This window comes from Lonchura striata, chromosome 1, assembly GCF_050655825.1.
Source record: "Lonchura striata isolate lonStrDom1 chromosome 1, ASM5065582v1, whole genome shotgun sequence".
NCBI lineage: Eukaryota > Metazoa > Chordata > Aves > Passeriformes > Estrildidae > Lonchura > Lonchura striata.
Genome location: NC_140703.1, coordinates 67,513,533 through 67,525,751, shown reverse-complemented (window position 1 = coordinate 67,525,751; position 12,219 = coordinate 67,513,533). Strand labels below are relative to the sequence as shown.

At 37.9% G+C, this 12,219-nt stretch overlaps 1 protein-coding gene across 4 annotated transcripts in view; it reads right to left on the bottom strand.

The window, feature by feature from the left end:
• The window catches only part of DCLK1 (doublecortin like kinase 1), a 231,808-nt gene that overhangs the window by 116,329 nt on the left and 103,260 nt on the right, over positions 1–12,219 (bottom strand). For all 4 annotated transcript variants that reach the window (XM_021541917.3, XM_021541918.3, XM_021541919.3 and 1 more), the window contains exon 4: positions 3,721–3,820. In XM_021541917.3, the coding sequence (XP_021397592.1) occupies positions 3,721–3,820 (100 nt within the window). The remainder of the gene's footprint in view (positions 1–3,720; positions 3,821–12,219) is intronic.

The window sequence follows — 12,219 nt, the reverse complement described above, 5'->3', positions numbered from 1 at the left end:
TCACTGACATACTCTACACTGAAGAGTTTTTTTCTTCTTACAATCTGCTGTAATGTGTGCATTCATTCATGCTTTTGTGCCTACATATCCCATAAAAACTTTTTATGAAAATAGCATCACTACTGACACTTGACAAACAAGGAGCGTTTACTTCTTAATTTTATGGTGGTCACTCACATGCATCCTTATGTCCCATCAGCAGATCTTTGATGAAATTGTGTGTGGCTATCGCATCTGTTGATTATGTCAGATATGGAGATGATTGCAAGGAATTATGATGGGTATGGTGCCTATTGTTTCTGCATTTCATGCAATAAACAGTGTGTTTAGTATGAAAATCATCTGTACATCCAGGCAGGGAAGAAACTGCAATGTATAGTGAGGACTGTTTGTTTTTTTCTCTTTAATAGATCACTCATTAACTGACTTTTCTTAGCTGATTGCCAAGGGGATATGTAATGCCTCTTCCTAAAAGACATAAAGCAGAAAAGGGAGATGATATAAAGAAGGAACACATACCCTCAATTTCAAGGGCAGGTTTGAGCCTGAAGTCAAAGCAAAGCTCACCTAATTGTTCAGCCTAAAGAAAACTGATGAGTCCACAGATTTTTTTCAAAGAAAAAAGAATAATTTCTTTCCCATGCTCAAAGTAGATAAGAAATGTAGTAATGGATTTAATTTATAGTAAGGGAAGATAGCTGGAGAAGATAGCTGAAAAACAGTAAGAGTTTACCACTGGCACAGAATGTCTTGGTAGGATACAGATTCTTCCTCATCACAAGCTTTAGAGGGGCTTGTTAGCCAAGTATGCCAGAAATAAAATGCAGAATGTTAATTCCACACTTAAATGGGGATATTGATTCACTGACTTCTACACTCTTTTTTTCTAAATTTCTGATTCTATGGCTTTTAGAATGTGCTATCCAAAGGCAAGAGCAAGTCATGGGAGCAAGAGAAACAAAGATGACTAGAAATAATGCAAACTGATGAGATTTTCCCTCTCTGATAGAGTGGAATTAATCTCATCCTAAAAGCTTTTTAAGCAACTTTAAAACATAAAGTGTAGACAAGAACAGCTACATCAGGCATATAGATACCTTTAGAGAAGCAAACCAGACATTTCTGGAGCATAATTCATATGAACTCTTCAAAAGATCCACTTTCAACTGAGTCAACCAAATATCTATAATCTACTTTATCAGTAAATCTGGTATTTTACTGGGAAATATTTCTGCTAGGAATGGCTCAGTCTCAGGCAATTACCTACATGCAGCTACCTAGTGTTAGCTACAATGGATCCCAGTATACAGGTGACTGGCTTCCCAGCCCCCAACTTTGCCTCTTGATCACCTCTTTTATTAGGAGTTCTGAAGCCAGATTACAAAAAAATGGCATTCCTCTTCCTCCCTCAGAAGTAATTCCCAAAAGCTCAGAACCCTGATTATTTATATATTTCTTCTATCTATTTTTCTTTTTCACCTTCAAATTTTGCTTTTCTTTAATCTTCCTGCTGCAAGACCTTAATAGTTACTCTCAACATCTGGCTGAACCTGGAGTCTACTGGAGGGAAGTAGTGACAAACCAGCAGACTGTTGCTTTAAAATGCTTTTCAGGGAAGCAGAGAAAGGCTTTACAAGCCCTGCACAGTTGGATAGCACTTCCTAATACTTGTAATGTTCTTAGATTAACTATGAGGAATGCACAGACATGCACTGTGATCATACAATTTCATTTGCCAAGCAAAACAAGTTAAAAGCTCCTTTTAAAAAAATTATTTTCTCTTCAACTCTTGCTCCTGCTTAGAGAAGCCTGACTAGATGCATACCAATTGGTACATCAGCTATTATTGGCAAGCAACCTAAACAAGTTCTCTGATATCAAACCTCCTGAAAGAGAGAGAGCAAAGCTGATGTACACTTCTCAAAGAAATAAGAGACATAGTGTGAAATCTGATTTTTTTCCCTTTCTTCATTCCTGCAGTAAAAAAACCCACTCAATGTTCACTGAATCTTTATCTGATAGAAAAGCAAGCACTATAACAAATAGCTAAAGTTGTATTTTCAGCACAGATTTTAAGGATTTCTCTTTTTATAAGATCAGTACAAAATGGTTTTAAGCAACAAAGTTTCAGACAAAAATATCACTTACTCAAAGAGATGCTGATATGTCAGACAAACAAAGATTATGCAGAGTCAGGCTATATCTGTACTTTGGCATTAGACCTCCAAAAACCAACTACATACTTCTAAAAGGGATTTAGACAAATCTGTCATCAGCATTTCTTGTATCTTTGCAAAAACTGTCACAGTGTTCACTGGGCAGCCACCAATGTCATCCTTCAGATGAAACAAGTGAATCCAGACTACACAGTCAAAGGACCTCCATTCTGAGCACAAAGCCAACTGGGAAACTCCTTTGCTGGTCAAATGTCCCCCCACTTTCCTAATTCCCATTCTAAAAATGGCTAAAGCTACTTTTTCCACCATCAGTACATTTTGCCTTGAGAGTCAACTGCAGCAATTTCATTCCTGCAAAGTGCAGATCTGGTGGTGCTCTATTTTGATTTTTTTTTCATATTATAAGGTCAGAACATGTTCTTGCTTCTGTTTGCGCCTGCCACAAAAGGTCATTCCTGTGCCCAGAAGACATCTCCTTTATCAGTCATCCTTCAACTCATAGAGTCAGGTCTGCTCAAGTTGCCTCCTTCCGCTCCTACACAGACTAACGGAGCATTTGTCTGCATCTGGGAAAACCAAGAGGTCCTCCAGCTTCACAGGTTAGTCAGAAAAATATAATTACACCATCTATAATTACACCAAGTGTGAGAGCATTAACTGCATCAAAAACCATGAAGAAGTGGTGACACTAAACAGATACACACATAATGACTGTGAAGTGTTTACTGCTGTAACAAAATCTTCTCTGACTGATTCTTCAGCCAAGTGTTCTTTCAGACCTTTGATATTTTAAAACAATATTAGAGATTTTGATACCAATGGATTACAAAAATACCATGGACAGAGAAAGAGTGTAGGAGCAATAAAACTTTTACTGTGTCTTGTTCTGCACAAAATAAACTTAATGTTGCTGGCAGTTTTGTTTGTTTGAATGCACAAAGTCTATAGTTAGTTTTTCTTCTTTTTCCTTACAACTGGGATTCCCAAATCAGGAATATTCTTTGCAACAATAAAAGTATCTGAAAACAAAACATGTATTTTCCTTAGAGGATTACATACATTGATTTCATTATTGTATTAGTCAGCCTCTGAAAAACAGAGAACTCATTGAATTTTCTCTGATGACTTTGTCTGCATCTGCTGATTACATTTATCTTCCAGTTAGAATTGCATCTTTATTTCTTTATCACACTACTTGTGAATCATTAACTAAATCTCAATGGTAGATACTGGAAGCCTGAGAAATTGTGATAAAGAAACAGAATAAATTCAAAGCCAAAACACAAAAGACCTTACCAAAAAAGGAATACCACCAAACATGACTTTTCATACAATATGTACAATTCAGGCTGAAATCAAGTTTTATGCTGCAAGAGGCAGACAGCTTTATTGTTTCTTTCAATTATCTTATTTTCAGTATTTTGAATTAAAATATTTCTTCTATTTTTGAAATCAATCCAGGTGATACTGCTTTAGTTTAATTAGCATGATACAGAAATATGCCCTTTACTCTCATTGCAAACATTTAAAAAATACATCTTACCACTTTCATCCAGCAGGAAATCATCCTGGTAACGGAACTTTTCTGGTCCACATGCAATAAAAATGTCATCATCGCCAAAAAAATCCTGAAGGCACATCACCTGCAAACAAAAAGGAAAGGAAGGCATTGTATGAAATACCTCACCATCGGAATTATAACAATAAATCCCTCTTTGTCTCCATCTGCATGAAAATTCTTCACTTTTAATGGAATCAACAGGGCTTCATCTCCAGATAAATTTCATGGTGCTCTGACCATCTGTTATGAGTGAGAAACTTTTATGGACACTGCAGGGAAAGATAAGACAAAAAGCTGTAACTATCAGATTTATTACATGATGCATCTATGGTATGAGGTAAACGCCTTCTGTTTGTGCACAAGGTACCATTCAGTAGTTAGTGAGTAATTAATTTGCTTTTCAGTTCACATCTCCATTATTTGGCTGCAATGAAATAAAGTTACAGCTTTGTATGCAGAATGAAATGCAGTTATTTCAGCAAAAATCTCTCTGTCAGGGAATCAAACTTATATGGTGAACTAAACCTCCTTCATAAAGTCTCTCTCTGTGTGCCAGAGTCAATGTGAAGTTCTCTTTGAAGGCACCAAGCTGAACAGTCAAGTCAGATGAGCTGGGAATAATTCTTCTAATACTCAGTAAAATGATAAGCTCTTTCTATTCCTTATGAACAGTCAGTTAATATTGGTTCAGTTCACCACATTGGTGTGCTTTTGTGTCCCTACAGAAGATTTTAGAGATTTTATTTCAGCCTTTCAGCATCTAAAGGAGGCTTGGAAGAAAGGTTGGGACAGGCTTTTTAGTAGGGCTTGTTGCAACAGGCCAAGGGGTAATGGTTTTAAGTTAAAAGAGGGTGGATACAAGGAAGAAGTTTTTTACAGTAGGGATAGCGAAGCACTGGAACAGGTTGCCCAGAGAGGTGGTAGATGCTCCATCCCTGGAAACACTAAGTCAAGAGCTGGATGCAACTCTGACCAACTCTGGATGCAACTCTGAGCTCATGGCAGGGATGTTGCAACTAGGTGAGCTTTAAGTTCCTTCCAACCTAAACCATTCTGTTCTATGATTTCCTTACAACAGCTTTTAGTTACTTTACAAGTCACTGCTTAACAATTCAATCTTGCCAATCATATGGAATCATATTAAACAAAGAATCAGTGACTTCTATGAAAAACTGACTTCAGACTTACTGACTTACAGCTTTGACAAATTTTAAAAACAAATTAGATGTCTATCCAGCTTTAAAAAAACACAAAGATACGTAATAAAGTCTGTTCTCACTTCATATTTACAAGAAGATTCGATATGAGCAGGCTTGCTTAAATATTGTTATATCAAGTTTTTTAATTAAATAATGCATTGATGTTTGAACAGGGTAATTTCGCAAATAGAGTTTCAAGTCTACAGTCACCAAATCAACACATGAACAGTCTCTAAAAACTGACAAAACAGTTGAGAACAGTCCAGCTCATCTAAACAAGCCCCTCAGAAAAAGCATTTAAAATCTACAAAAAGAGAAATGAAAGAATTACCTAATGAGATTTTGGCATTAAAAGTACCCCATCAATCTGAAGTAACTAATGTCTAGGGGTTATAAAATTCACACCTATCATTCTCAGAAACATGCCTGAAGGCTTTGACATCCACAACAGTTATGAGCCTCAGCAGAAATGCCATGAAGAGGAAAATTAGAGGTACATGTCGTGACTTACTTGTAGACTACTATTAAAAATTATAACAATTTTAAAGGTAGAACATTAGCAAATAGAAAAAATAAAACAGGAAACAGAGAACAACTAGATGAAATAAATGCAAAAAAAAAAGGACAAAAAAAAGGTTCTTCCTAAATTATCCTTTCCTTAAGCAATACATGCATATTTAAATTCAGATCCACCACAACCCTATTTCTATGACCACTGTCATCTTAACACTACACACTACCTGAACATCAACAATGTAAATATTTGGTAGAGCTTTTTACCATGTTCCTACTCTGTTTATGTTCTATTAGTGTATCAGCCTCAGCAGCATTTAAATAAACTCATTTGCTTCCCATCATTCTTTTTTGTCCACAAGACATATCCTGCCTTATCTTCCCACCCCATACTCCCACCAAACTTCAGACAGCTCTTCTCTCCAGTCAAGTTCCTCTGAAATTGCCACCTCTCCCACTCCATGTACAAAACTACTAATTTGCAGAATTACATTAAAAATCCTGTGATTTCCTTTTTGCTTCCCAAGTTTGACACACTTCTGGGGAGTAATGACTTTTACATCTGTCTTTATACCAAGCACAGTATTAGAATCAAACCAGCAATAAGCAACTCTAGACACAAAGTTGAACTATTTTGATAACAAACATGAATACAAATTACATTTCAGACAAAAAAAAAAAAAAAAAAAAGAGGATTTAATAAAACCCAAAAATGTTCAGTTGTAACCAGTTAAGAGGGTTTCTTTCAAGCCTAAACAAGACATTAAAATTCAGGAAGCAACACTTAACACCAGGCTCAACTATACCTATTTTTAAAGCATCTCAGGTTCAATCAGTGCAATTTAAATGCAAATAAGAAAGAAAATAAGATTAACACACAAAAAATTTGTGCTTAAATATCTTTGGGGTTTATTAAACTTTACACTTATAATTTAAAGTGTTATTATGCTTGCCTCTTTTCTCCTTGCCCTCAGTTTCATATTATGTATGTAAAATTACAGGGTTTTTTTTTGCCTCCTGAAATGTTAATAATTTTGGAATTATAATTCTAGCTCTTAGAAAGGTTATAACAAGATCACAATTTCCTTTCCAATCCATCTTCTTCCAGAGCAATTTCTCTTAAGATTTTCAGTACCTTTTTATACTGCTATTGGAAGCTCTGAGATGGCCTTCGCTGTCTGCATTTTCCATCCCTGCTGTCTCAGCATCCCTGCCCCTCTCTGCAAGTTCACACTCCTCAGCAGTTAAATTAAAAGGCATCTGACACATACACAGCACTCCTCCTTCCAGGTTTTTTTGGAGAGAAATCTGCAAACACTTTCTATTCACACCCAGTCATCAGCTAAGCAACAGGACCTGCTTTTTATTACCCATTTTAACTTTTGGAGAACGTGGCTCCTAAAAAGTTAGAGTTTGGAAGATCAATAATTTTTATCACCTTAACTGGACCATACAAATGTTTTAGAGATCATGCTCTGTTGCATGTGATCAGCTTTAAAATTAGTCATTTTTAAAATCAGCAAACTACAAAAGCCTCCCTTGGACTTTTCTGTTGTTTTCAAGGCACAGAATCCATCTTCTTTTTCACAAATAAAGTTTTATTTCTCACAAGGGGAAAAACAAAGTCAATGCAAGAGTAGTCAAATGTGCACCTTAAATAAAAAGAAAATGAAAAAATATTGTCTGCCACACAAGTGGTACTAAATACTCTGCGACTCTTTTTAATCAAAACCTTTCTGGTAAGGAGACATCATTTAACATTAATGGTGTCTCTCTTACACTTTGTAAGGGAATGAATAAATAACAGTAGCATTAGCAGAGGCCAGGGAATGCTTGGATTGATGATGAGAAAGGCAAATTGATCACTAGTACAGGTTTTGGTTATAGGCAAACCACATAAATAAAACTGGCTGACCTGGCCACAACCACGGAAATCAAAGGAGGCAGAAGATTTTGTCATGCCTAAAATCCCCTGAGCAAGTTGTACACAGTGAAGCCTGGATTCCACACAAATCATCATTGCCCTAGTAAACAACTCAAGGCACTCACATGCCCTTCCAGTGGGCAGCACAGGTGTCTACCTAGGAAGACCTCCCAATTATTTTGTACCTCAGTAGCTGCTACTGCGCTTTGACCCTCTAGTCAAAGCAGCACAGCAGCTGTGTCCCCAGAAGGGACCCGCGAGGGCCAGGATGGGCCAGGCACCCACAGCTCCCAGGGAAGCACAAAGCATATCAGCAGAGCTGTCCCAGAAGAGGAACAGGGAGCAAGAGCAGCAAACCTGTCTTCCAGCCCAGCCTCAGGAACGGCTCTGCACCATATACACTACACACCTTAGGCATTTTGAAAAATTATCTTCACTTTTCCTTCTTTAAGCAGGTGAGCATTTGGAACCAAAGAGAAATCTACTATGGGAACTTTTCTTTTGATTGGCCTGAAATATTAAAGTTCACCTCTTTGGAGATGGTCTCCTTCTTATGGAGACCCTCCTTCTTATATATACAAAAGACATCAGAAATTGTGCTTCACATGGCAGAGTGCACATGGCCCAAGAACAGCAGCTTGTAGAGCCAATCCCTGGTTATATTCTCTCACCACAAGTAAGAAAGAGCAGTCAGAAGTGGTTTGGAGGAGCTGCAGAGGGAGGGAGTGAAAGGAGAACACAGGGGAAAAAGAGGGGAGGGCAAAGGGAAAACAGGGAAAGAAAGAAGAGGGAGAGAATCACAGAGGGAAAGAGCAACAGAGTGATTGGATCAATCCTTTCAGTAAAAGCATGAAATAAAAGTTACAAATGCAATCCTCTTTTATAACTGCTGTATTCTGACTGTATTCAGAGACTTTTTAAATTCCCACTTTAAAACACATCCACAAAAAAAGCCCAGAACTAAATTCTTTGTGTATATCAGTCAGAGCAAATTGAATTATTTTCTATTCTTTTAAAGTCGACCACGCATCAAGTTAATATGGAAACATTGATATTTTTGAATAAAAAATATTCAGAAAACAAAAGTTTCCACTGCATTCAGGAACATATCATAGCACCAGCACATTACAGCACAACCACCATGATTACTATCACACTTCTTTGTTACAATTTCCATAGTGCTGGGTTCTCGGGTAGAAAAGAAGGAGGGGGTGTTCTGTGTGTTTGTCTTCTTTTAATAACAATTTAATTTGACTTAAAGCTGAAAGCTGTTTAGGATGAGCAATGAGAAAACCTCAAGCTAGCATGTCCTCAGGCATCATGGCTATTGGAGAGCTGGAAAGAAAAGTGATGACAAAGAAATGAGGTGGTTAAAGCAATAGAGATGAAGAAGGCCCTAAGGAGAACTCAAGTGATAAGTGGGTACAGAGTTTTATGAAAAGCAACAGAGAAGTGGAGCATAGCAATAGGAAAATATGAAGCACTAAGGAAGAAGGAGACATGGGCTGCCAGCCAGGAGCACACAGAGAGGGTGACAGAGAGGTAATTGAGGCTGGTGAGGAAGCAACAGTCCACAGGAGGGGGCAGGCAGAGAGTCAGTGGCAATTGCCTTCCAGACTTCAGCCATGATCAGCAAGATGGGAAGTTTGAAATCTGTTTTAAAGTAGCTTTTTTGAACCTTAAACAATCTCATGTTGAGTTTGATTACCTTCTCTGATAGCAAAAAAAGACAATAAAAAATATTTTCTCCTTGGAAAAACCTCAGTGTTTAAATGACTCATGATTTTAGGACTCTGACTCATTAGTTTTGTGTCAAGTTTTATGAGTTTTATTACAGAGCTTGTTTTCATTTTCCTGCTACTTTTGGCTCACTCAGACTCAATGTTTAATTCTTAGTCAGGTCTCTTCAGTTATTCATGTCAAAGGAGCTCACTATACCTCTCTACTACTATTTTTCTTTTTCTATTTTGCCTCTGGCTGATATTTCAAGTTTAAAAAAAAAAAAAAATTAAGTCCCCCCCTTGAGATTCAATTTGATCTTTAGTGGTATTCTGCCTTCATTTTTCTCCTTAGTCAAAGTACATTTTTCACTAACAACTATCTTTGCAGTACTTACCCACTTTTTATCTATTGCTTCATGGAGGAATATCTCAGATACTGAATTTATCTCACTGACATCTATCCTGGGAGTCAGTAACAAGTCTCATGATAGCTATGAATATTCCTGAGAGTTTATAAATAATTAAATCACAAAACAGTTTGTGTTCTAAAAGACCTTTAAGTTCCTCTGGTCCAATTTCCTGAGCAGAGACATCTTCCACTAGATCAGGCTGCTTAGAGCCCTGCCACTGGTCTTGGGTATCTCCAGGGGTGATGGGGCATCCATAACTTCCTCTGACAATCTGTGGCAGAGCCTCACCACCCTCACAGTAAAGAATTTCTTTCCAATAGCTAATTTACACCTACCCTCTTTTAGTTTAAAAAAATATTTCAAACCATTTCAAACCATTTTTCCTATTGCAACAGGCCCTGCAAAGTTTGTCCCCAGACTTCTTTATGTTCTCAAAGGCTGCTATAAGTTTTGCCCAGGGCTTTCTCTTCTCCACACTCAACAACCCTCACTCTCTTGGTCTTTCTTCATATGATAAGTGCTCCAGCCCTCTGATAATTTTTGTGGCACACCCCTGCAGGTCTCAGGCCAGCGGAGGAGAGGGGGAAAATCACTTCATAATCCTTGCAGAAGTGCAGTATCAGAAGACACCGCCTGTATTACTCCATTTATCTCCCAGCATCTCATATAAGCTTTTCCAGTGCTTTGTTCAGTTTTGTACCATACTGCTTATTGTGTAGAGCTCCCATCAGAAGACAGACCAGTAAAACAATCAACTGTTACTTGCACAGAAAGATTTCACAGCTTCTTGAAAATCAGAAATTAATAATTCCATACTGCTTTTTAGATAATTTCTGTGAAACGAGAAATCCAAGCATATCAATAGGGCCTTTGCAGAAGGGGAAGGAAAAATACTGTTCTTTCTAAATGCATTTGGTAGCAATTCACTTTTTTCTTCCTTTTCCTCAAGGAACCTCAGACTCTCCCCTCTTTCTGAGGAAAAGGAATTATACCTCAGCTGGAATTCACAGACCATCACATTTGACTATTTCTTTCAAGGTTAAGGCAAGTCTATTTCTCTTCCTTTTGGCTCATGCTCTGATGCTTTTATTCATACCCTTTCACATTTATCTGTCATTACACACATGCCATTTCTAGAGAGCCAGTCACCTACAAAAAATTTCATTTATCATCAGTGTATATGCACTTCCTCTCCCAGCTTCTGCTCCAGGTTCTCCCCTCAGGTGGTGGCTTAGCTGAAGTCATTGCGAAGTATCTGCTACACATTCCCAAAGTCAAGCAGCACCAAACATTCTTTGCTGTTGGAGTGAAATCTCCATGGTGACAACTGCATCGTCAAGCTGTGAAGAAGTGAAGAAGAGCATTTTATCATGAGATTCTCATTACAAGAGTGCCCTCTGTAAATGAAGAGGAGATGGTACCATGGAGATTTCTGTAAATTAAGAGATGTTACCACAGGGGCTCGAGCTGGCTGGAGCTGCTCTTTGCCAACTGGCCTGTGTGGCCACATTGCAGATTCATACCTCTCATTGTGTGTGTGCCCCCTCAAAGCAGATGAACACAAGTCACCATCATAGCTAAAAACACACGAATTTTCATCCTCAAAAGCAGAGGCAAAACAAGCCAGCATCCCTGTGCCCTGGGAAGTCCTGCTTCACCTGCCTCACACGCATTGCCCCCTCAGCTGTGTGTTGGTCAGTGCTGGCTCAGGACCCACTGCTCTTCATTGTGCTTCCTCTGCCACCAATACAGAGGTTTCTCTCCCTTTCTGACTGCTGAAGATGTGGTATCAGTCTACTTCTAGGAAGTGTGTATTGATCAACATTCATTCTGTGAAATACACAGCTCAGCCTGCACGATCTTTATCAGCCTTGGCAAAAAAACTGGCAGAAAAATCACCTACTGTCTTCAGTTAAAATATGTACTCAGTAAAATATTACTTTCTTGGTCAGTAAAGTATTTCATAAGGACAAGAAAACCTTTCCATACTATGCTTTATACACTAATCTTAATATATTGTTTTACTTCACTATTTTACTTTTCTTGTTTGCACTAAATGATGGCACACCTAGAAAACCAGTCAACTTAAATTAGGTTTTTCAAATTCCCGTTATGTTCCTGTTGAAAAACAAGTTCACTTTGTGACAACCCCTTCTTAAAAGCTTTCACCTTAATCTTTTAAAATTCAGATAAAGATAGTAGGTTTGCAGTTCTAATGCACAGTAACTACTACACTTTGGCTCAAAACATTATGTGAAACCTAAATAATTTCTTTGTTAGACTCTAATTTAGTAAACAAGCTTCTTTGTTAGAGAAGCATTCAGATTCATGAAAGGTTTCTCTACAGGAACCACCAACATGGCCACTTGAGACTCCCTGTCAAAAACTGTTTCATAGCAGACAGGACAAGAGCCATGAGAACGTGGCTTTTGCACTGGAGAAGAATCCTGCTAGTTACCATAAAATCCCACAACAACTGCACAACAGATCAGCATGTTTGTGATGGACAATTCAAACACCAGAACAAAGTTTGTACAGTAACAGAGAAGGAATTCTCCTCACACATTTCATGTTAAACAGAGGCTGTTTCAAGACAATCAGACATTGATAGATGTTAGCTCAGCCATCAGGATGGCTGATTAAACAGCAGAAGATATAATTAATGGGACAATGGAAGAATAGTTAAGGCTTGATAGCAGAGCTCAACTAGATGG